Source organism: Mytilus galloprovincialis, chromosome 13 (genome assembly GCF_965363235.1).
Source record: "Mytilus galloprovincialis chromosome 13, xbMytGall1.hap1.1, whole genome shotgun sequence".
Classification (NCBI taxonomy): domain Eukaryota; kingdom Metazoa; phylum Mollusca; class Bivalvia; order Mytilida; family Mytilidae; genus Mytilus; species Mytilus galloprovincialis.
Genome location: NC_134850.1, coordinates 11,661,668 through 11,687,961, shown reverse-complemented (window position 1 = coordinate 11,687,961; position 26,294 = coordinate 11,661,668). Strand labels below are relative to the sequence as shown.

At 33.2% G+C, this 26,294-nt stretch overlaps 1 protein-coding gene across 1 annotated transcript in view; it reads left to right on the top strand.

Annotated features, from left to right (window-relative positions):
- LOC143057410 (low-density lipoprotein receptor-related protein 6-like) overlaps nt 1-26,294 on the top strand; it is a 67,656-nt gene that overhangs the window by 7,139 nt on the left and 34,223 nt on the right. The window contains exons 3-6 of the mRNA XM_076230714.1: nt 4,887-5,133; nt 12,862-13,255; nt 14,115-14,515; nt 22,269-22,406. Coding sequence (XP_076086829.1) covers nt 4,887-5,133; nt 12,862-13,255; nt 14,115-14,515; nt 22,269-22,406 — 1,180 coding nt within the window. The remainder of the gene's footprint in view (nt 1-4,886; nt 5,134-12,861; nt 13,256-14,114; nt 14,516-22,268; nt 22,407-26,294) is intronic.

The window sequence follows — 26,294 nt, the reverse complement described above, 5'->3', positions numbered from 1 at the left end:
TGGTATGAGTGCAAATGAGACAACTCTCCATCCAAATATCAATTGATAAAAGTAAACCATTATAGGTCAAGGTACGGCTTTTAAAGTTAAAGATATGGAAACTATCAATCCTACCGTCAATTTCTAGCATGTTATTCCCGTTAGTATCAAGTTGAGGCATGGCTAAGACGAACGCCCGTCTCCATTGAGCCAAGCTGTAGTTCCTTCCAAGTCTGTATATTTTGGCATTATGTGAGGCAAACTCATAAGCAGTAATGTGCCCATCATTATTTGAATCAATCGACCTAAAGGAAATGGCAATGGAATCTCTCTTTGCAGTGTCTCTCTTTCGTACCATCTCAATTGAAATTTTGTATCACTTACTATTTGATTGTTTCAATAGCAAAAGTTAAGGAATATGTGCATAGATTATAAATGGCGTGAGGGTTTAAGATCGGAAACTATCACATTCAAGGTGGTACCCAAAACCTTGACTAAAATTAATTATGGTTGTTTAATTTTGATAAAGTTTTGACAAAATGTTTACTTGATTCCTTTGAAAAAAATATAAAAAATTCAAAACACTTGAACAAATCACTTTCTCTTACAGAATTGGTTGAATATATAGCAGTTTGAAAAATACTAATTTTGATCATTGAGAAGCTTGATATTTACTTAACTATACAATGTGATTAAAACCTTTAGCTAAATTACACAGTTATCTCCCTATAGTGTTAGGTACCCCTAAATAAGTAAAAGAAAAGATATTTTGATAACTAGCATATTGACCGATATGTTATGATATATATCGATTATACTTTTAACAACATCCCCAAAAATTGAATAGTTCTATGCGAGATAAAACCAGATCACAAATAGAAAAACAAACAATGCAGAAAAATCTTTTTTTTGTGGGGAAATGTTACATTATTGCGAGATTCAAATGTCAGCATCTTTCTACAATAAATTTATGTGCGGTATGCGTATGAATTTTCGGATCTATTTTAGTCTATTGTTTAACAATAGAATAAACTACTTATGCTAATTAGTATGGTATTTAATAGATTGAAAACGGGTTTTTAAGTTTATCGAAGGCTGGGCGGTGACCACTCGACTTGCCGACAATTTTTTTTTATATTGTTAAATGTGTATATGACGTCTGCAGTGAATATGTATTTATAGTTTACTGATTTGTAATGTTTATTTTATAGATTTGAAATGATGAAGTGTTTATGCAAAGATGTTTAGGACATTGTTTGATGAAATGAAATGACATTTATAGAAAATTGATTACTAGTAGATTGTGAATTATGATGATTAAATATAAACGGTCACCCTGCCTGTTAGTATCAGAAATAGTCTTATTTATATACATATATACAATATGAGTCAGTTTAGAACAGAAATTAGGAGCAGAGTTTTACAAGAAAACTAGAGCAGTTTAGCACATAAATATGTTATGTTCGTTTGAACATCGTGAATTAAGAACATAATACAAAATACATGCCAACACATTGTAAACAATATTATATGGTTCTTGAATTGTCTCCTCTAAAATTTCCGTCTATTTATTTTGAAATTATTAAGAAATTTATTTCAACTCCCTCAGGCAAAGTTGGCTATCAATTTTAGGTCTTTTTGTTATATAGCTCTTCAACGGTTTCGGTACTTATACATCCTCGGATTTCAAATGTGCTAAAATTTACCCCAAGGAACTTACTTTAAATAAATCAAATTTATTCGGTAATAACTGTCCTTTCCTGGATTTAGATATTTCGGTTTTAAACGTGAAACTCCACACTAAAATTTACGACAAAAGAGACGATTTTTCGTTCCCTATTGTTTATTTTCCATTTTTAGATGGTGATGTTCCTTTGGCACCATCTTACGGTGTTTATATTTCACAACTTGTTCGCTATGCCCGTGTCTGTTGTGACGTTTTTTATTTTAACGAACACAACCTATGTATTACTGGTAAATTATTAATTTAAACCAGGGATATCGTTACCATAAATTACTTAAAACCTTTACTAAATTTTTCCATAGATATAAAGATTTGGTATTGAAGTTTGGTTGTACCTGTAGAAAACTTATTTCAAACGGGATAGCACATCCTCATTTTTACGGAAATGTTGTTAACCGTTCCCAGAAATTTAGAAATGATCCATGTAAACTTGTCGCTCCTTTAAATAAACTTATTCTAAAAGGTTACCTATTCAACACTGTAATTAGATCATTGAATATTGTTTTTATTGGTATAAATATTGATTTTGTTATCATTAAATTAAAAGCTAACTAAATATTACTAGTATGTTATATACATATACATATTCATGGATCTACAATCTGTCGATACCTGTAACTTGGCATTGCACAAGGTCATGTTTTTCTCTGGCTGTTTATGACGTTTTTATACTAAATCCATTGGATGTTGGATGTGTACGGATTGATAGTTTAGTCTTAGATGCATGGTTTTTTATTAGTTGTTAGTGGCTTTGAACTAGCTGTCAGATAACTGCGAGTACTCTCAGATCTGTTCATTGTGTTTTTTGTGTCGGGATGTGTAAGTACCCGGCCACGTCCACTTGTATTTTTGTCTATCTGATGAGTTCAGTCTTTTTCAACAGATTTTTATAGTTCGTTCTTATGTTGTACTGTTATTCCACTGTCCCAGGTTAGGGGGAGGGTTGGGATCCCGCTAACATGTTTAACCCCGCCACATTATTTATGTATGTGCCTGTCCCAAGTCAGGAGCCTGTAAATTCAGTGGTTGTCGTTTGTTTATGTGTTACATATTTGTTTTTCGTTCATTTTTTTTTACATAAATAAGACCGTTAGTTTTCTCGTTTGAATTGTTTTACATTGTCTTATCGGGGTCTTTTATAGCTGACTATGCGGTATGGGCTTTGCTCATTGTTGAAGGCCGTACGGTGACCTATAGTTGTTAATGTCTGTATCATTTTGGTCTTTTGTTGATAGTTGTCTTATTGGCAATCATACCACGTCTTCTTTTTTTATATTTGATCGTTCCTGATGAATGTTAATCCAGAGAAGACTCGTTTAAGGGCAGCCACTCCTATAGATATATCATCAAAATTTGGCTAGTTTGTAGATATTGCCTGGCTGATAATTGTTTTTGTTAATCAAAGTTTTATTTATCTATTATAACTATCATATCAGGCAAAACACAAAAAGGTGAAATTGTCATTAAGGGCTATATAAAAGCAACAGTAGTATACCGATGTTTAAAAATAGCTCCAAACAAGTATGGTCAGAGGATTTATTATATTTGTATTAAGGATGTTTGCTTGTCATGATTTGGAATTTTTGTCAGATTTTCGAAATCCTCTGGTTTTATCCATTTGAAAGCTTTAAAAATTTAGGTCATGGACCCCCATTTTCTTTTTATAGATCTTTTACATGTATAATTATAAGACATTTGTAAAAGTCTTATAAAATCTTATTTATTTTTTAATAGTTTTTGATACCTTAACTGGTCAATATTAAAGCTATGAAAATAAAGGGAAAACATTTTCCCGCCAAAATTCCAATGGCTTATATCTCGAAAACAAGCACATTGACACCAATATATTTTTTGCTTTTTTTGATTCCTCGATTAATCCCCTATCAAAATATACTAGTGTTATGAAAAGCTATTTATTTTGAAACTGAGCAGCTAACTTCCTCAATTGTAGATCTTGTCTTGATGATCTTTTTTGTTTCTTTAAGCTTCTATCTATCAACTATAATTTTGAAGATATCAGGCAAATTCGCAAATAGTTGGTAAACATTGTCATCAAACGGCAATTACTCAAATGACGGACGCTTTCTACAGAGTTGTCTTACTTGTAGATATTGGCTTGATGGTAATATCCTTTGTTTCATGTAAACATTGTCATCAAGCGGCAATTACTCTTATGATTGACGCTTTCTACAGAGTTGTCTTACTTGTAGAACTTGTCTTGATGGTAATATCCTTTGTTTTTTTTATGTAAACATTGTCATCAAATGGCAATTACTCTTATGATTGGCATGTTCTATAGAGTTGTCTTACATGTAGATCTTGTCCTGATGGTAATATCCTTTGTTTCATGTAAACATTGTCATCGAACGGCAATTAATCTAATGATTGACGCTTTCTACATAGTTGTCTTACTTGTAGATCTTGTCTTGCTGGTAATATCCTTTGTTTAATGGAAAAATTGTCACCAAACGGCAACTACTCTTATGAATGCCGCTTTCTATAGAGTTGTCTTACTTGTAGATCTTGTCTTGCTGGTAATATACTTTGTTTCATATATAAACAGTCATTCTTTCTTAACAAAACATGGTTTTATATCTCTTTAAACAAAATTTAAATAAGATTTTTCCTTCACGTTTGTCCCTTTTAAATCATTTTTGTTTGTTTTGGGCCGTACATGTACCATTATAAATAATCTTAACGTAGAATGTCTTTATAATTCTATTCTCTTGTCCCAACTACACGTGTTCTTCACTCCACGTACTAACACCTTCTATAATACTTGCAGGTTCTTTTTTAATCATGGAAGAGAGCCTTTCCAGTAGCATAACTGAGATTTCACATATTATGTTCCGTTTTTATTGCTTATTCATGTATAGTTTGTGCTTATAATTTATTGCATATGGTCGTTTATAAGGACATATTACAAGGTAGTTTAATAAAGTGTTATGTCAATATAGGGTTTTTAATATCTCGTAATCGTATTTAAAGTTGAAATGTATTAAACATTAGATATCTAAGAAGAAAGTGAGATCTGACACAAGACAACAAATGACAAGGTTACAGACTTGATACATGAAAAATGAATACGAGGTTATGAAAGGGTTTACACAATTGAAAACAATAGGCTAATAACAAATAGACACACGTGCTTTGTACTTTGCAGGACATTAACAAAAGAGGGGCATACAAACGTAAAACGTCTAAACTTGAAGCAGAAATTAAGGTGTTCTACTGGACTGATGCTGATGGCAACGGTTCCATCTCACCTCAAGAATGGGCTAATTTCTACAGTACATTGGAAGATGGACGTTTACCAAAATATAGTTATAATTTGTGGTTACGTTCATTTTATAATCAAATCACTGAGCCTGGTTTTGACAAAAATAACAACAGTCTAATGGAACTCGGTGGTAAGTTTAATAGCAGTTTTATAGTGTTGCAAAATGTCAAATTGTTTAAACTCCGGAAGTTAGTACTAACTGTTTCATGACCGACATTAATCAATTAATATGTACTAGTATATTATATAATAGTAATATTAGAGTATAGATTTCGTTTTTGGTTTTATAATGTTGTTGGTTTACTGCATGTCTCATTGGCGAATGCCCAATCTCCTTTGATTTATAAAAACAAAGTATGAAACATTAATTTATATGCACTTGTCATTTTCTTAGTCACAGACAAACATACGTTATGAAGATTTTTTTTCAAACACGTAGACTCGACTAAAGATTGTAATTTATTGAAAGCTACAGAAAGGAGAATTAAAACCATATATTTATAAATGGAAACTAACGGTATAAGACTTTTTGTTGCAGAAAGTTTTCAAAAGAGAGCACTTCTTATATATGTACATAGATATGAAGATGTCTATAACAATATGTTATAAATAAACTCATCACAGATATCAGGATCAATTTTTTTTATTTACGCAAGACGCGCTTTTCGCCTACCAAAGACTCATCAGTGACGGCCGAATTCCAAAAAGTTACAAAGGCTAAATAAAGTAAAAGGTTGAAGAGCATTAAGGACCAACAATTCTTAAACGTTTTGCCAAATACAGCTAAGGTAATCTATTCCTGAGGTAAAAAAGCCTTAGTATTTCAAAAATTCAAAGTTTTGTTAACAGTTAATGTGTAATTTAGGATAAATGTAATTTTAGCCATGTGTATTAATATCCCAGGGTTAGCTAGTTTGAGACGACCCCTCACTCATGCGCAGCCTCGCAGAGATAGTGACCACATGGCACTGTGATCAGCTTTCGTAAGCATGCCAGCACATTTTTTCTTAAGCTCCTAATCCATAATGGCTAGTACAAGAGGAAAAAGAGATAATGCTGGTGAAAAACTCAAGACATAATTGACAGTTTGAAGCCGAAACACATGGAAACTGAGAGTGATACACACGACAACAAAGAAGATAGCGACAGTGAAAGTGATGGGGAATTTGCGGAGTCCTTTGAAAAGTTAACTGAGGATAATGACAATGAGGAAATTAATGCCTTAGAAAACGAACTTAAACGTTTGAAAACAGAGAAAAGAAAAGTGGAATTAAAACGAAAAATTGAAGAGGAAAAGGACAATCTTTTAAACCTCTAACTACTGCTAACAGTTCAGCCGTCTGACGCCGCGTTGGTTAAAAATTCTACAAAAGGTGAGCAAAATCATGAATTTTCTGACATTATTGCATGTAGCACAGAGAAATCAGGCAAAGCATTGCAGATTGTTGATTTTCTTTGGCCAGAGCATATCCCTCAGGATCTTATGCTGAGATATGGACTTTCGGGTAGGCAAAAAGAAAACTTTAGGCAAAATTTCTATCGAAGAGTGGGGTTACTCTAACATTAGAATTTTACAGGAATTGCTAAAAAGGAATACCGCGTTAAATGTTAATACATATCTTAACTATACAGCTGACATATTCCCTCTCGTCTCAAAATATGTTTGGTACTCTGTCCTGCTCTATGACAAAGAGTACAGAGACAGGCAGGCGGGGGGAACATTTATATGGGGGCGTATCGTCAGGATTTAAGAGATTTCCAACTTGTGTCCAAACGTGAAAATCCAACAACGAGAGCCATGAATGGTGCTACAATAATAACTCTTGTTACCACCAAGATTGTCGAGTGATGCATCATTGTGCCATTTGTGTGTCAAGCAGTCATTCTGCTATCTCAGGTCACGGACACAGCAGTGCCACTTATATGGATAAAGTCGCAAAAAACCGTATGCGCCTCAGAACTAGGATAACCCATGCAGCAAAAAACTGAAATTGTTTACGTTTTGAGGCGTGGAACCGATTGCTGCCTGCTTCTGTTGAAGACAGATATTTTATCTTAAACGGTGTAAAAGATGGGTTTCAGCTTAATGTTGTTTATCGTCCGCATCTGCTTGTAGTTAGAAAAAATTACTCGTCCGCTTTCCGTTTTCATCGTGCTGTTGAAAAACAAATTAAACTAGAAATTGAACTCGGGAAATATGTAGTTACTAAAACTAAACCGATTATAATCAGTTCAATAGGTGCAATAGAAAAATCAAATGGCGATGTGCGTATCATTCATAATGCTAGTCTACTGAAAGGCATTTCTCTTAATTCATACACTTCGGATACTAGTTGTTCTTACATGGATTTACGACACGTATTGAAGATAATTAAATGTGATGGTTATCTCGGGAAAATAGATTTAAAAAGTGCTTATAGATCTGTAAAGTGTCATGATTCTGATTCTGACAGGCCTCCAGTGGACGTTTGATGGGGACGATTCTCCAACATATATGTATGATGCTAAACTTCCGTTTGGTCACGCGAGAAGCCCTGAAAATTTTCAGCAATTAAGTGCTTCTGTCTGAAATCATGAACTGTACATATAATATTACTTGCATTGCGTATTTAGATGATTTTTTAGTGATTGAAGATACGTTTCATAAGTGTCAAACAGGAATTCGTTTTCTAATCGATACTTAACGTAGATTAGGTTTCAACATCAGCTGGAATAAAATTGAGGGTCCATCTCAAAGTTTAACATTTTTAGGGATTGTCATAAACACATGTTCTCTGTCTCTCGCTATGCCTGATAAAGAAACGACGAGAATTCCATGATGCCATTTTATCTTTTCAAAACCGCAAACGAGCCAGTGTGAAACAACTACAATCTTTGTGTGGCAAACTTAATTGGGCTTGTCAGATGGTAAAGGGATGTAGAACTTTTGTAAGGTGATTAATTGATAACCTATTAAATGTAAATACAACGAATAGGAATGCAAAAATACTTTTATCTACAGATTTCTTTTCTGATACTGCATGGTGGGTTAATTTATGAATGTGTTCAATGGAACAGTAACTTTTTTAGATTCTAAACCAGTTACTTGCTTGCAAACTGATGCTTGTTTACATGGTGGTGCTAGATATTATGAAGGTGATTTTTTTTATGTGAATTGGGACACAGATTTACCGAATTTTAAGAACTATCACATGAATATTAAAGAGACTATGGCTGTTGTGTTGTCCGCGATGAGGACATTTGTGGACTAATAAACGTGTTGTCGTTTCTACAGACAACATGACTACAAAATGCATCATTAACAAAGGTAGTTCTAGAAACAAAACTTTAATGACTCAATTGAGAGAACTTTTCTGGTTGTCGGCTACACACAATTTCGACATTAGAGAAAAATTTATCAGTGGTCGTAATAGAGTTATTGCTGACGCCGCGTCAAGACTTCATGAACCAGGACAATTATCTAGGCTTTATGATAAACTTGTGAGCCACTTATTTTATATACCGTTTACGACTATCGAGCTACTAAATCACATATCTTTTGACTTTTTTTAATTCCAGATGGAGAAACAATGGAAACGCAAATGTTGGAGAACAGCGTGGTTCGCTTGAAAAGCAAGGGGTGGGCTAGTTCAACTTCAGGAACTTACCGTACCCATCTCAAGACTTATCTCCAATTCTGTGAAAATTATGACCTAAAACCAGTGCCATGCACAATCAAAACTGTAGAACTTTACAGTGCTTTTCTTGTAGATGTGAAAAACTTTGCGTTTAGCTCGATACGATCGTATTTGAACATTATTGTTGTGCTGCATAAATCGCACGACAAACCGGACCCTATTGCAAGCTGTTGGAATGTCCGGCATTTACTAACTGGTGTCAAACGGGAACTTGGTACCAGTCAAAATTGTAAGGCACCTGTTACGCCAGAACTGTTTATAAGATTTAAGTCAATTTTAAATCTTGAATGTCATAATAATATTGTTTTTTGGGCTGCTTGCCTTACCGGTTTTTATGTTTTTTTGCGACCAAACATTTTTTAGTCAAGGTCTTTTTGATCCAGAAATGAATTTGTAAAGGGTAGATGTGCTGCCTTGTAACTTGGGTATGCGTGTAACGCTCAAAGTAACTAATACGCTGCAGTTTCGTTCTAAGCCTATTGAGGTAATTCTCCCTTTGTTACACGGTCACCAGATTTGTCCGTATGAAGCCTTATCCCGCGTGCTTGCCTTACCAGGAGATCCATTAGATCCTTTATTTAGGTTATCAGACAAAAGTTGTTTGTCTTATACTGTTTTTCTCCAATGCCTTTGTTTTCTGTTGCAACACCTTGGCTGTAATCCTCAAAATTATGGGGGACACTCTTTTCGTAGGGGTGCTGCCACTTGGGCAGGATCTGTAGGTTGTTCGGACAGTGACATTAAATTGCTAGGTTATTGGTCAAGTGATTGTTTTTTACGCTATATTGATTCAGATAGAGACCAGCGTCTCAAAGCCATGACGTCTTTCTGTTCTTTAATACCTTCTTTTTAACAAACTACCCCCTTATTGTTTGGGTTTGGGGTTACATTTTTATACGACCGCAAAAATTGAAAATGTTTTGGTTGTATATTGGTATCACGTTGGCGTCGTCGTCGTCCGTCGTTGGCGTCCGAAGACTTTTGGTTTTCGCACTTTAACTTTAGTATAAGTGAATAGAAATCTATGAAATGTAAACACGAGGTTTATGACCATAAAAGGCAGGTTGGGATTGATTTCTGAAGTTTTGGTCCCAACAGTTTGGGTATTAGGGGCCAAAAATGGCCCGAATAAGCATTTTCTGGGTTTTTGCACTATAACTTTAGTTTAAGTAAATAGAAATTTATGAAATTTTGACACAAGGTTTATGGCCACTAAAGGAAGGTTAGGATTGATTTTGGGAGTTTTAGTCCCAACAGTTTAGGAATTAGGGGCCAAAAAGGCAAATAAGCATTTTTCTTGGTTTTGGCACCATAACTTAAGTATAAGTAAATAGAAATCTATGAAATTTAAACACAAGGTTTATGACCATAAAAGGAAGGTTGGGATTGATTTTGGGAGTTTTGGTCCCAAAAGTTTAGGAATAAGGGGTCCAAAGGGTCCAAAATTAAACTTTGTTTGAATTCATCAAAAATTGAATAATTGGGGTTCTTTGATATGCCGAATCTAACTGTGTATGTAGGTTTTTAATTTATGGTCCCATTTTCAAATTGGTCTACAATAAGGTCCAAAGGGTCTAAAATTAAAATAAGTTGATTTTAACAAAAATTGAATTCTTGGGGTTCTTTGATATGCTGAATCTAAATATGTACTTAGAATTTTGATTATTGGCCCAGTTTTCAAGTTGGTCCAAATCGGGGTCCAAAATTAAACTTTGTTTGATTGCAACAAAAATTGAATTCTTGGGTTTTTTGATATGCTGATTCTAAACATGTACTTAGATTTTTTATTATGGGCCCAGTTTTCAAGTTGGTCCAAATCGTGATCCAAAATTAAACTTTGTTTGATATCAACAAAAATTGTATATATGGGGTTCTTTGATATATGCTTAATCTAACCATGTATTTAGATTTTTAATTATGGGCCCAGTTTTCAAGGTTGGTCCAAAATTAAACTTTGTTTGATTTCAACAAAAATTGAATCCTTGGGGTTCTTTGATATGCTGAATCTAAACATGTTCTTATAATTTTTATAATGGACCAAGTTTTCAAGTTGGTCCAAATCGTGGTCCAAAATTAAACCTTGTTTGATATCAACAAAAATTGAATCCTTGGGGTTCTTTGATATGCTGATTCAAAACCTGTATTTAGATTTTTGATTAAAGGCTCAGTTTTCAACAAGGTCCAAATTGCGGTCCAAAATTAAACTATGTTTGATTTCAACAAAAATTGTATTTGGTTTTTTGATATGCTGAATCTAAACATGTACTTAGATTTTTTATTATGGGCCTAGTTTTCAAGTTGGTCCAAATCGTGGTCCAAAATTAAACTTTGTTTGATATCAACAAAAATGGAATAATTGGGGTTCTTTGATATGCTGAATCTAAACCTGTATTTAGATTTTTGATTATATGCCCAGTTTTCAAGTTGGTCCAAGTTGCGCTCCAAAATTAAACTTTGTTTGATTTCAACAAAAATTGTATATATGGGGTTCTTTGATATATGCTTAATCTAACCATGTATTTAGATTTTTAATTATGGGCCCAGTTTTCAAGGTTGGTCCAAAATTAAACTTAATTTGATTTCAACAAAAATTGAATCCTTGGGGTTCTTTGATATGCTGAATCTAAACATGTTCTTATAATTTGTATAATGGGCCAAGTTTTCAAGTTGGTCCAAATCGTGGTCCAAAATTAAACTTTGTTTGATATCAACAAAAATTGAATCCTTGGGGTTCTTTGATATGCTGAATCTAAACCTGTATTTAGATTTTTGATTATATGCCCAGTTTTCAAGTTGGTCCAAATTGCGGTCCAAAATTAAACTATGTTTGATTTCAACAAAAATTGTATATATGGGGTTCTTTGATATATCCTTAATCTAACCATGTATTTAGATTTTTGATGTTTGGACCCGGTTATCAGATTGGTCCACATTGAGGTCTAAAGGGTCAAAAATTGAACTTTATTTGATTTCAACAAAAATTGAATTCTTGGGGTTTTTTGATATGCTGAATCTAACCATGTATTTAGATTTTGGATATTGGACCATAATAGGTAATGTCCAATTTAAAATTTAAAGTTTTTAAGTTGAAGTTCTTATACCACATTCATTATGTGTCAGAAACATGTGTTGTGTCAACTATTTAATCACAATCTTAATTCAGAGCTGTATCAAGCTTGAATGTTGTGTCCATACTTGCCCCAATGTTCAGGGTTCGAACTCTGCGGCCGTATAAAGCTGCGCCCTGCGGAGCATCTAATTTAACATATATTATTTAGCCCTCTGTTAAACAGCTTCCACACCTGTAATATCATGAATATGATACATAAAAAGAATTGAGCTATAATCATGATTATAATGTTAAAAATGTGGTGAAATTTGACCACCAGTGACATGAGTTATTTTGTATTGGGGTTCTTTTGAAATTGATGTAAAATGGCATGCTGAACAAAACCTGACAACTTAACATGTGAAATGTAATTATGAGTTAAAATTAAATTAAAGAATTGTATTTAGTTTTAAACAATGTTCAAAACAGTTATTTAAATCTTAGTTTTAATTATAATAAGTTATAACATGAATAAGAAAGTATAATGTCAAATATAATGGACACACAATGTTTTTGTCAGTTGCAATATTAGGTGCATTTTTCTAGTTTATGTTTTTTTCATGTTTGTCATGATTTTTAATTGAGATGGACTTGAAAAGTTTTCTCTCTGAAGACCAAATTTCAATTAATGAAACAAAAGAATAATCTGAATTACAGTATCAGTTCATAGCTGAAAAATGCATACTAAGTGGAAAATAGTCTTGAGGTCAAGTTACAGTAAATGGGCTACATCACAGATTTCGGTAAAATTTTGCATACAACTCTGGCTCAATGAGCTACAACTGAAGATCGAAAAAAAAAATGCATTTATCTCATTTTTCATTTGAAATATAACTGATTGAATTCTTTCAAAATAGATGAACATTTGTATAGACAGCACATAAAATTAGTGAAAAAAACGCCACGCTGTAAATTTTTGTCTTGAAATGATAAAATCTCTGCTTTCTACTCCATAGATTATTCTTTAAAAAATGTCCGCCTTTCTCAGCCCGACACTCCATCCTTCCCATTTTTTTTAAGCTTGTTATTTAGACATGTTATTAAAAAACAACAATTTCTAAATATTTTTCAGGAAGTCCCTTGCTGCTTTTTGCCAATCGTAAAGATGTCAGAATGGTGGACGGGAACAATTCTCGAGGTAGTTCCACCGTTGTCGCAGGAAACCTCGAGGATGCTGCAGCAGTGGATTTCCTTTATGAGGACAGATCGGTCTTTTTCACGGACGTCAGCCAGAAAATGATCAAAAGGACATGGTTTAATGGCTCGGAAATTACGGTAAATGTCATCACAACAGGTCTCATCTCTCCAGATGGACTGGCTGTTGATTGGTTGGGTCGAAAGATATACTGGACTGACTCAGAAACGAAAAGAATTGAAGTCGCCAACTTGGATGGAGGTTACCGAAAGGTGCTTTATTGGAATGACCTTGACCAACCAAGAGATATTGCACTGGATCCATTAAATGGGTAAGTTTGTTTAAGCTATACTTCAGACACGGTGTTCTGGGCAAGACTGAAAAGCAGGTAGATAACTCTTGATTAAACTTTATGACATGATCATATTTTCAAGTCTATATTTATTGAATAAACATACAAAGAGATATTATGTGGTAAACCCCTGAGAATTGCTTCTATATTTGCTGTGAAAAAAACACTACCAAGTTGAAGAGTGTTGTTTGAACTGTATTTACAGAAAAAATATTGGTATTAATTTCAAAAGACTCAATACAAGAGGACAATTTCCATTACAAAGTTGTTCCTTTACTCTTTGTGTTTTGCAGTGCATGTACTGATTTTGTGTCATGGATGGATACCCCTTGTCCTTTCTTTTCTATTAATATCAGAATGAAAAGATGTGGCATGATTGCCAAAGAGATAACTCTCCATCAGAGACTAATTAACATAGATTAGTTAGCGACTTCAATTTTGCTAATAATGGCTAGGTTTAAATAATAAAATTTAAGTAGAAGTCATTTTAATTGAAATATTGAAGATCTAAAAGTATTATCATTCTATTAGTTAAATACATTATTTAATTATTATTTTAACTGGTTTAGTATTATATTAACTATCTTATGTTAATAGTTAAGTATTGTATTAACGTTCTTATGTTGACAGTTAAGTCTTTTATTAACAGTTAAGTATCATATTAACTATCTGAAGTTAACAGTTCAGTATTAGTAATATTTTAACTATCTGAAGTTAACAGTTCAGTATTAGTAATATTTTAACTATCTGAAGTTAACAGTTCAGTATTAGTAATATTTTAACTATCTGAAGTTAACAGTTAAGTATTAGTAATATTTTAACTATCTCATGTTAACAGGTACATGTATTGGATTGACTGTGGAGAGACACCAAAAATAGAACGAGCTGGAATGGACGGAACACATGCACATCGATCTGTCATTATAAAGGAAAATATTCATTGGCCAAATGGACTTACGTTAGATTACGAAGATTCACAAATTTATTGGACGGACGCTAAAAATGCTTTCATACACAGCTGCAAATTCGATGGTTCTGATCGCCGTGTGGTCGTTGAAGGGGAACTCCCTCATCCCTTTGCCTTGACATTGTACGATCGAACCTTATACTGGACCGATTGGAAGGATCGGTCTATCAATTCCTGTGATAAAATTACCGGTAGTAATCGGAGAGTTATACTTAGAGATATATATTCACCAATGGACATCCATTCATTTAGTGCTAGAAGACAACCAAAAGGTAAATAGTATAAATAGTAGAAGCAGTGTCTCTCTATTTATATTTTTAAAAAGCAACATAGGATATGAAATAGCACTTTCCCCTAAATTCACACCATATTTATAAAGAACCATGGTAAAATATAGGACCATATTGTTCTATAAGTCCTTTTGGGAACACTGAGTGGTTGGTTTAATACTCATGTTTACACTATGTTTGAAAATACCATTGAAAGTTATTATGTATTCTACATTACACATCGGAGTAAAAGTTTGACCTAACTTCTCCACATCTTTTTTTCACAGGTAAATTGTAATGAACCTGACAATAAAAACTTTAATTTTACAATTAACACTAAATGTAGAGCATGTAGAGAGTAAGATTTGTTCATGGGGATCCTCAATTAGAAAATGATCTTTCAGTGGTATTTTTAGATTTGGTGTATATGTGGCTCAATAGGGCCTTCTATTGATGTTTGAAAAGAAACACCACTTATTCTAAGATTTCTGAAAAAGGTGTCAAAGAATTACATCTGGTAATACAATACAATACAATACCATACAATACAATATTTTTATTTCCAAATTAAAGGGCCCATTAAGAGCATAACATTAATTACAACATGACATAAACATTACAGAGTGATTAAAGAAACATAAAATAATAATTCAAATGCATGAGGAAAGAATCAGTGGTCAAGGGGGGATAATTTTGATATCTTTTAGAGTATTTAAGTTAACTAATTTTCTGATTTTCTAAGTTGCAGGCCTTTATCGAGGTATGCACATAAAATAGATAAAAATCTGCTATCTTCATTAATCATGATCCATGAAAAAAGATCTTTTCTGTTTGAATTATCTAAACTGGGGTATTTTTTGATACAATCAGTCACATCTCTTCTGATGTTATTGTAAAGAGGGCATTCCAGAAGAAAGTGCATTTCATTTTCAATACAATTTAAATTACAATATAAACATATCCTCTCATGTCGAGGTAATATTTCATATTTACCACATACATTGGTAATTCGTTCATGTCTGCCAGTTTCTATTCTTAAACAGTGATTGCTGAGTCTGTATCATGTGTATTTTGTAAACAAATGTTTTTGTGGATGTTTTAAATCTAAATAATTTTCGTAGTCAAATGACCTTTTGAATGAAAAATAAGTGTCCAATTTGCCTTGATTCTGTAAATAAAAATCTCGCATTTTCTCCCAATCATTTTGAAAATTTAATTTGAGCTGTTTTTTCAGTAAATTTTTTAATTTATTTTTGCCTAAATTTTTACATATATTTAGGTCAATACCCACTTTTTCACTGTATAAAATGATATTAGAGAGCCATGAATTATTGGAGCCAGCATAAGCACTTTTCAATAAATCAGATGGAGAATTCACTAGTCTATGCCAATACATAAACATATGTGTTAGCAAATTTATATAAAGAGGATATTGACCCAATTCAGACAGGACTGCTACATTTGTGCACATCTTTGTAACACCAATAATATACTTACACAATTTTAAATTTAGCTTCTCAAACTCCCAATCTTTAAATATGTCATAAAGGGATAAATTTTTCCTTTTAGGAGTATTGTTGATAACACCCGAATTTTTACAACCATAAGTTACAATTGGCTGTATACAGTGATCAAATAAATGCAAAAGAGTTTTAATAGGAGGATTTAATGATTTCAAATCTTTATAAAGTTTAAAACTGGCCTTTTGACCTTTTTGGAATAATTGTTTCCTGGCTTCATTAAAGTTTCCAGTATTTTGGATGACTATGCCAAGATAATTGTATTGTTTAACACATTCAATAGAATTATTTCCTACATTGAAATCTTCATTAAGGAGTCTACCACTCCTATTGAATATAATAATGTACATAAACATACATGTGACATCCACATGATAAAAAGGCACAGAAAATACAAACTCTCTATGAAAACATGTGCTTTGGAACAGTTTGCGGTTTGTGTATTCTGCTCTGTCATATGTCTGTCCCTGAATCTATTTGTACAAAAAGAATTTTTTAACGAGGAACTATGCCTAACATTGATTTCCATGTTACATAACTTTATTTGTTAAAAATGCTGAAATTTTGAAAAAAATGCCACATTTATATAATGCTATTTTTTGAACAGCAGCTGCTGTTTGAAATAAATAAAGCAAAAACAATTTACATCTTTCATAACTTTTAGCTGTGGGCTGATAACAATTAAGACAATAAATTGCTTAATGTAATGTAAATGTTAGGATAGACACATTAGACAAAGTTATTTGTAGATCTATAGTCGTATTGGGCATGATGGATATATTATTTATCTTTTTTTGCCTGCCAGTCAAAAAATCACAAGGTATGCATGGATGTTGTACATGTGTTGATGTTTACATGTGTGTTGATATGTGTACATGACTGTGTTGATGTTTACATGTGTGCTGATATGTGTACATGTGTTGTTGTTTACAATTAGTTAATCAAGCTTGATGAAAACCATGTACTTTTCTATTTTCAATTTTGTTATCGAGAATACATGTTTTCAATGCATTGAGTTTTAAGCCCCCATCTTAGTGGAGGGGCATTAAGTTTTATCCTTGTCCGCCTGTACTTCTCAAAATTAGTTTCCGTTCTCTAACTTTAGTTTGCTTCAACCAAATGTTATGACACTTATACCCACTGCTTTTTATCACAAAACACAGATCATTTTGAATTTTAGTTGCGTCACTTATACTGTTTTAGAGTTATGCCCCTTTACAAATGGAATAATTGCTGAATTTTCCGTTTCCGTTCTCTAACTTCAGTTTGCCTGAGCCAATTGTTATGAAACTTATATACAACGCCTATTACCACAAAACACAGATCAAGTTTGAATTTAGGTGGTATAACTTTTACCTTTCTAGAGTTATGCCCCTTTACAAAAGGAAAAATCACTGAATTTTTCGTTTCCATACGCTAACTTAAGTTTGTTTAAACCAAATGTTATGAAATTTATACTCAAGGCTTTTTACCACATAACTCAGATCAAGATTGAAATTTGGGTGCATCAATTTTACCGTTCTCGAGTTATGTCCCAATATAACTGTATATATGAGTTGTCATACTTGCATACTATACATGTCATAGATGGATGAGTAAACATGACATAACCGTAACAATAAGTGAAATTCACTTCTCCAATATGTCCAAGAAGTTGACCACATCTCCTTTTTAAAAATCATAGATTAGACCCTGCATGTACTTTTGACATACTTGAAATTGAATTATTAGATGTCTTAGTAGAAGGTTAACATCTATGATTTTTGGCTGTAACATGTTTACATAAGCCTAAAGCAGTCAATTCTTGTGAATTACCTACAATGTAAGATCGTTTGTGAAGCTGTCAAGGTGCAATAAGGAGATAATTTGTCAGCTTTCAGTAATAGTTGATCATGATGTGTTATTCCTCTAGCTATAGGCATTCCTAATTACTGATGTCCACTTTCTTAGTTAAATAGGATGCTGTATATACATGATATATGTATATATATATATACTAGAACACACCCGTGATATCGCGGTTCCGTGACTGAATTAACGTATAACTATGCGCAAGCCTTATCTTAGTATTAGTACTGTCATCTGATAAAGTCATGCCGATTATAAGATACACAATTTTCTCTGCTTTCAAATCTTTCTGTTTGAACCCGTCGAACTGGAACTTATCAATTATTGTTAATATTAAATATTTGGAAAACAAAAGGTCCTGGAATGGAGTATTTTTTAAACAACAGCATTGTCCTATATTAGTTATAAATAAAGTTGAATTCTTTGATTCGCTGTTTTACGTCATGCCCGCTAACAAATTGAAACTTATTTCTAGTCCAGATTTTTAGTATTTGTATTGTTATCTTAGAAAGTCTTACGGATTAAAATACTACAATAGGTAACAATTTGACAATTTAGTAGTGTCAACCCTGTGATTATGACCCGTTTATATAGCATATTAATCCTGAATACACCGTTTGGTGGTGCGCCTGTTAAATGCGGAACGTACAGATAAGGTAATAGGTAACAGGTGATTATACTATTGGTATCGGTATCGGACTCGACCCGGAACTTCCTAATTATTGGCGATATTAATTACGTGGAAAACAAAAGGGCCTGCAGTGGTGTAATTTTTAATCTACACCTTTGTACTATATTAGTTGTATATAAAGTTGAATTCTTTGATTCGTCGTTTTTACGTGATGACGGATGACAAATTGGACCTCGTAATTTTAGTATTATAGATATATATATAACATGCTATTATTTCAACTTGGAATTATTTTTAATTCTGGATTTTGCCTAATTTCTTGTTCCTGAAATTTTGAATAAATTCCATGTTTATTCTGTATAATTATTTTCTGAACAGTGCATAACACTTTCTATACAATATATTTTGTGTAGATAGTGTTGTGCGCTGCACAGTATATTCTATTGAAAATGGTTTATCTTCTTTGTAATAGAAAGTGTTGTGCACTGCACAGAACATTAAAATACAGAAAAAACATGGAATTTTATATTAAAAAAATTTCAAGCACAAGAAATTATGCAAATTCCATAATTAAAATTAACTCAAGTTGAAATAATACAAAACTTTGCACAGACTAGTGGAAAACCTTTGAAAACATGTAGGATAAAGTTAACCAAAGAATAATCAGAATTGTCACAATAATTCAGGATATAACGAAAAATAATTGTTGTAAGCATACAAAATCATCTTAACAACTGAAGGTTGAGTACCTTTGATAAAGATCTATAAATTTAGATTAAAGCGAAGCTCATTTCAAATTTCATTATTTTCATGATATATCAGGATTTCATATACATTCAAAAAATCATAAAAAAGAAAAATAATTGTAATCATGCAGAATCATCACAGGCATGTACTTGTTTCTATCCATAGGATGACCCACTCTCAACGTTTATTTACTTAAATATACGTTGATGAATAAAGTGGATCTTCCTATGGATAGAAACAAGTGCTTGTGAAAATCATCTTCACAATGTTGAGCTAAGCTAACCCAAGACACAATCAAATGTCTCAACATATCAGGATTTCCTATATATTCAAAAAATCATAAAACAGATAAGTAATTGTAAGCATACAGAACCAAGTATCCTTGATATCTATACATGTACATGTAGGTTGAAGCTAACTCAAGAACAATCATAATATTTCAAAATTTTCTATGCATTGTATATAAAAATCATAAAACAGAAAAGTAATTGTAAGCATACAGAATCAATAGAGATTTTGTTGATGTATATATTTTTAGATTGAGTTTAATCAGATCCATCGCTGGTAGATTACTTCTTAGAATAATCTGCTTAATATCGAGATAATAGATGACTTTATTTATCATGGTTTTTAATCAGTTGGCAGAAAACGTAAAATTTGGCATGGTAGTGTTTGACAGTCTGTTACTTCTCAAGATATATATGTTGTGACGTAACAAAGAATGTTTTATTGTTATTTCCTCAAGCCTGTCTTAGAGGCATGTTTTTGTTACGTAACTCTTGTAGCATATAATGGCTGTTAATTGGCGTTTTTTTCTTGAAAGATTATACTTTTTATCATGTTTATCCAGTCTGCAGTTTTACTTATTAAATAGATGTCAATTATTTCAAGGGATTTTTATAAAAAATAAATTGCATTGCCAATGAGACAACTACCCACAAGCATGACAAGAGATGAACAAAAAAAGTAAAATCAGAAAAATACTAAAATTTGAGGAAAATTCAGAACGGAAAGTCTCTAATCATGCTAATCAAATGACAAAATCAAATGACAAAACACATCAATCAAACGGACAATAACTCATATTCCTGACTTGGTACAGGCATTTTCAAATGTGAAAAATGGTGAATTGAACCTGGTTTTAAAGCGCTTTGAAAGACAGCTGTGTCATATCTCCTTAAATTTTAATTTATTAATATACTAATCTGAGTCCAAGGAATATTGTAATTTTTACCATTCCAAAACAGAACACAACGCTTTTCAAGCAAATACTAGGCTTCAAAGATTTGATAAATATATACCTTACTACATTTGTATGCTATGTACAAATGTATGAAAAAAAACAAAAAAACGGTTTCATGTTCAAATGTACAAAGTGCAAGTACGAGCCATGTCACACGCTACATGGCCTCAGATGAAAATCTAAAATTCATTCATAAAGCTGTTGATACTTAAGTAAAGCTAAGTACAGGACTAGATGACGTCATAGAAAAAGGAAATACTTCATACTTAATACTAACTAAAATTGAAAATTTGAAGAAATAGAGTGTTGTCAAGTGATACCAATTTAATCATGTGGAAGTGTTATAACTTGTTATAACTTGTTATTCTGAATATAATAGATTTTGTTAACAATTTCTAATTTCAAATTTCAATTTTTCAAATATTTATTGTCATATAAACTCTGAACAATAAGTTTGTGACAAATAATATAAACATACACAAAATACATTTAACAAACAAAACCATGAAAACAAAAAAAGCAAAAAAGCAAAACAATCTATCTTTATGATATATAAATATATTTTATAAATAAATCAAGAGTTCCCTGTCCTTAGTTCTAATGCCTGTTTAAAATGGGACCCTAAGCTTTCTACTTCTTTTGAGGTTGATGGACAAAGAAGATGTTTAATTTTTTCATTTTCTTGCCAGGACATAAAATCTGGCATATGTTTAATTACATTTCCTATAAAGTTATCTCTAAGTTTAGCAATTATTTTGCAGTATAAAATAAAATGGGCTTCATCCTCCATTGTATTACATGATGTGCATAGTCTTTTTTCTCTAGGTATTTTTAAATGTCTTCCTTTTTCTATCATTAAATTATGATCGCTAATTCTCATTTTTGTTATGTTACTTCTCTTTTCAAAAGATTTACAGTTTAAGTAATTCTCCATTTCTAAATTTTGCTTTAAACTTTTATATAAATACAATTTACTTTTTTGATCTATTTTTTGAAATTTTTGTTCAAATATATTTGTGTAGAAATTTAAGAATTGATGTTTTAAGGGTTTTTTTTAACAACTTTGAGTAGTTTTTTCTTTTGTTTCCCTCAAGAATGGATACGTCCATGTTTACCTCTTTCAATATATTTTTAACATATGTAAACCAGGTATAGCAACCTGAATTATCTAAACTTTTAGAAAGTAAAAAGGATTCGTATAATAATGGATTAATTTCAGAATTTAGTAATCTTGATAAGTAAAGTATACTTTGAGTTTTTATATGCATCTCTAGTGGGTATCTCCCTAGCTCTGTTCTCACAGCTATGTTTGATGAAGATTTTCTTGTTCCGAGGATATATTTACAGAAAGACAACAAGCTGAAGTTTTGAAACTCATATTTTAGCAAAATCATTACCTTTGAGTGCTTGTAGATTATTGTATCAAGTTTCTTTTATAAGTTCAAGGCAATAAAAAGAATACCATTGTTTGCCCTAGCCCTACTGTAACCCATGAGATAGCTGCTTTCTCAATATCTTTTTAACTTATTGTCCTGGTGTTAAAAAGGTTGTTTTTTTTTTCAGAAAGGCATGAAGACTAAAAACATTTTGACAATTGAATTTCTCTTTGCTGAAAAGAGAAATAAAATGCCACCTATATATATAGCTACCTACCAACTGTCTCTACCTTTTAGGGTTTGAGCAAACCAAAATATTTAACTGTAGCTCAAAAATCTGTAGTTTTGTTTAGCTCTGCATTGTAGTAATTTTGGATGATTTATTTTACAGATACAAATGAGAACGCCTGTGATAAACATAATGGTGGCTGTTCACACTTGTGTCTTATGTCACCAGCTCATCCTTTCTACACATGTGCCTGTCCTACAGGAATCAAACTTAAATTGGACAACAAAACATGTAATGAAGGTAGGTATCCACACAGGAAAAAAACTCAAATTGGACAACAAAACATGTAATGAAAGTAGGTGTCCACACAGCTCATCCTCTCTACATATGTGCCGTTCCCACGGGAATCAAATTTAAATTGGACAACAAAACATGTAATGAAGGTAGGTATCCACACAGGAATCAAACTTTAATTGGACAACAATACATGTAATGAAGGTAGGTGTCCACACAGCTCATCCTTTCTACACATGTGCCTGTACTACAGGAATCAAACTTAAATTGGACAACAAAACATGTAATGAAGGTAGGTATCCACACAGGAATCAAACTTTAATTGGACAACAAAACATGTCATGAAGGTAGGTGTCCACACAGCTCATCCTTCTACACATGTGCCTGTCCCATGGGTATCAAACTTAAATTGGACAATAAAACATGTACATGTAATGAAGGTAGTCGTCCACACAGCTCATTCTTTCTACACATGTGCGTGTCCCACAGGACTCAAACTTAAATTGGACAACAAAACATGTAATGAAGGTAGGTGTCCACTCAGCTCATCTTTTCTACACATGTGCCTGTCCCACAGGATTCAAACCTAAATTGGACAACAAATCATGTAATGAAGATAGGTATCCACACAGCTCATCCTTATCCATAAGTGCCTGTCTCAGGGGATTCAAACTTAAATTGGACAACAAAACATGTACTGAAAGTAGGTGTCTACACAGCTCATCCTTTCTAAATGTTCTACACATGTACCTGTCCCACGGGAATCAAACTAAAATTGGACAACAAAACATGTAATGAAGGTAAGTATCCACACAGCTCATCATTTCTACACATGTGCCTGTCCAACAGGAATCAAACTTATATTGGACAACAAAACATGTAATGAAAGTAGGTGTCCACACAGCTCATCCTTTCTACACATGTGCCGTTCCCACAGGAATCAAATTTAAATTGGACAACAAAACATGTAATGAAGGTAGGTATCCACACAGGAGAAAAACTTAAATTGGACAACAAAACATGTAATGAAGGTCGGTGTCCACACAGCTCATCCTTTCTACACATGTGCCTGCCCCATGGGAATAAAACTTTAATTGGACAACAAAACATATAATGAAGGTAGGTATCCACACAGGAATTAAACTTAAATTGGACAACAAAACACGTAATAAAGGTAGGTGTCCACACAGCTCATCCTTTCTACACATTTGCCTGTCCCACGGGAGTCAAACTTAAATTGGACAACAAAACATGTAATTAAGGTAGGTATCCACACAGGAAAAAAACTTAAATTGGACAACAAAACATGTAATGAAGGTAGGTATCCACACAGGAATCAAATTTAAATTGGAAAACAAAACATGTAATGAAAGTAGGTGTCCACACAGCTCATCCTTTCTACATATGTGCCGTTCCCACGGGAATCAAATTTAAATTGGACAACAAAACATGTAATGAAGGTAGGTATCCACACAGGAAAAAAACTTAAATTTGACAACAAAACATGTAGTGAAGGTACGTGTCCACACAGCTCATCCTTTCTTCACATGTGCCTGCCCCACGGGAATCTAATTTAAATTGGACAACAAAACATGTAATGAAGGTAGGTATCCACACAGGAAAAAAACTTAAATTTGACAACAAAACATGTAATGAAGGTACGTGTCCACACAGCTCATCCCTTCTTCACATGTGCCTGCCCCATGGGAATCAAACTTTAATTGAACAACAGAACATGTAATGAAGGTAGGTGTCCACACAGCTCATCCTTTCTACACATATGCCTGTCCCACAGGAATCAAACTTAAATTGGACAACAAAACATGCAATTAAGGTAGATATACACACAGCTCATCCTTTCTTCACATATGCCTGTCCAACAGGAATCAAGCTTATATTGGACAACAAAACATGTAATGAAAGTAGGTGTCCACGCAGCTCATCCTATCTACACATGTGCCTGTCCCACAGGAATCAAACTTAAATTGGACAACAAAACATGCAATTAAGGTAGGTATACACACAGCTCATCCTTTCTACACATGTGCCTGCCCCATGGGAATAAAACTTTAATTGGACAACAAAAAATGTAATGAAGGTAGGTATCCACACAGGAATTAAACTTAAATTGGACAACAAAACACGTAATAAAGCTAGGTGTCCACACAGCTCATCCTTTCTACACATTTGCCTGTCCCACGGGAATCAAACTTAAATTGGACAACAAAACATGTAATTAAGGTAGGTATCCACACAGGAAAAAAACTCAAATTGGACAACAAAACATGTAATGAAAGTAGGTGTCCACACAGCTCATCCTTTCTACATATGTGCCGTTCCCACGGGAATCAAATTTAAATTGGACAACAAAACATGTAATGAAGGTAGGTATCCACACAGGAAAAAAACTTAAATTTGACAACAAAACATGTAATGAAGGTACGTGTCCACACAGCTCATCCTTTCTTCACATGTGCCTGCCCCACGGGAATCAAATTTAAATTGGACAACAAAACATGTAATGAAGGTAGGTATCCACACAGGAAAAAAACTTAAATTTGACAACAAAACATGTAATGAAGGTACGTGTCCACACAGCTCATCCTTTCTTCACATGTGCCTGCCCCACGGGAATCAAATTTAAATTGGACAACAAAACATGTAATGAAGGTAGGTATCCACACAGGAAAAAAACTTAAATTTGACAACAAAACATGTAATGAAGGTACGTGTCCACACAGCTCATCCCTTCTTCACATGTGCCTGCCCCATGGGAATCAAACTTTAATTGAACAACAGAACATGTAATGAAGGTAGGTGTCCAGACAGCTCATCCTTTCTACACATATGCCTGTCCCACAGGAATCAAACTTAAATTGGACAACAAAACATGCAATTAAGGTAGGTATACACACAGCTCATCCTTTCTTCACATATGCCTGTCCAACAGGAATCAAGCTTATATTGGACAACAAAACATGTAATGAAAGTAGGTGTCCACGCAGCTCATCCTATCTACACATGTGCCTGTCCCACATGAATCAAACTTAAATTGGACAACAAATCATGTAATGAAGGTAGGTGTCCACACAGCTCATCCTTTCTACACATGTGCCTGCCCCATGGGAATAAAACTTTAATTGGACAACAAAAAATGTAATGAAGGTAGGTATCCACACAGGAATTAAACTTAAATTGGACAACAAAACACGTAATAAAGCTAGGTGTCCACACAGCTCATCCTTTCTACACATTTGCCTGTCCCACGGGAATCAAACTTAAATTGGACAACAAAACATGTAATTAAGGTAGGTATCCACACAGGAAAAAAACTCAAATTGGACAACAAAACATGTAATGAAAGTAGGTGTCCACACAGCTCATCCTTTCTACATATGTGCCGTTCCCACGGGAATCAAATTTAAATTGGACAACAAAACATGTAATGAAGGTAGGTATCCACACAGGAAAAAAACTTAAATTTGACAACAAAACATGTAATGAAGGTACGTGTCCACACAGCTCATCCTTTCTTCACATGTGCCTGCCCCACGGGAATCAAATTTAAATTGGACAACAAAACATGTAATGAAGGTAGGTATCCACACAGGAAAAAAACTTAAATTTGACAACAAAACATGTAATGAAGGTACGTGTCCACACAGCTCATCCCTTCTTCACATGTGCCTGCCCCATGGGAATCAAACTTTAATTGAACAACAGAACATGTAATGAAGGTAGGTGTCCACACAGCTCATCCTTTCTACACATATGCCTGTCCCACAGGAATCAAACTTAAATTGGACAACAAAACATGCAATTAAGGTAGGTATACACACAGCTCATCCTTTCTTCACATATGCCTGTCCAACAGGAATCAAGCTTATATTGGAC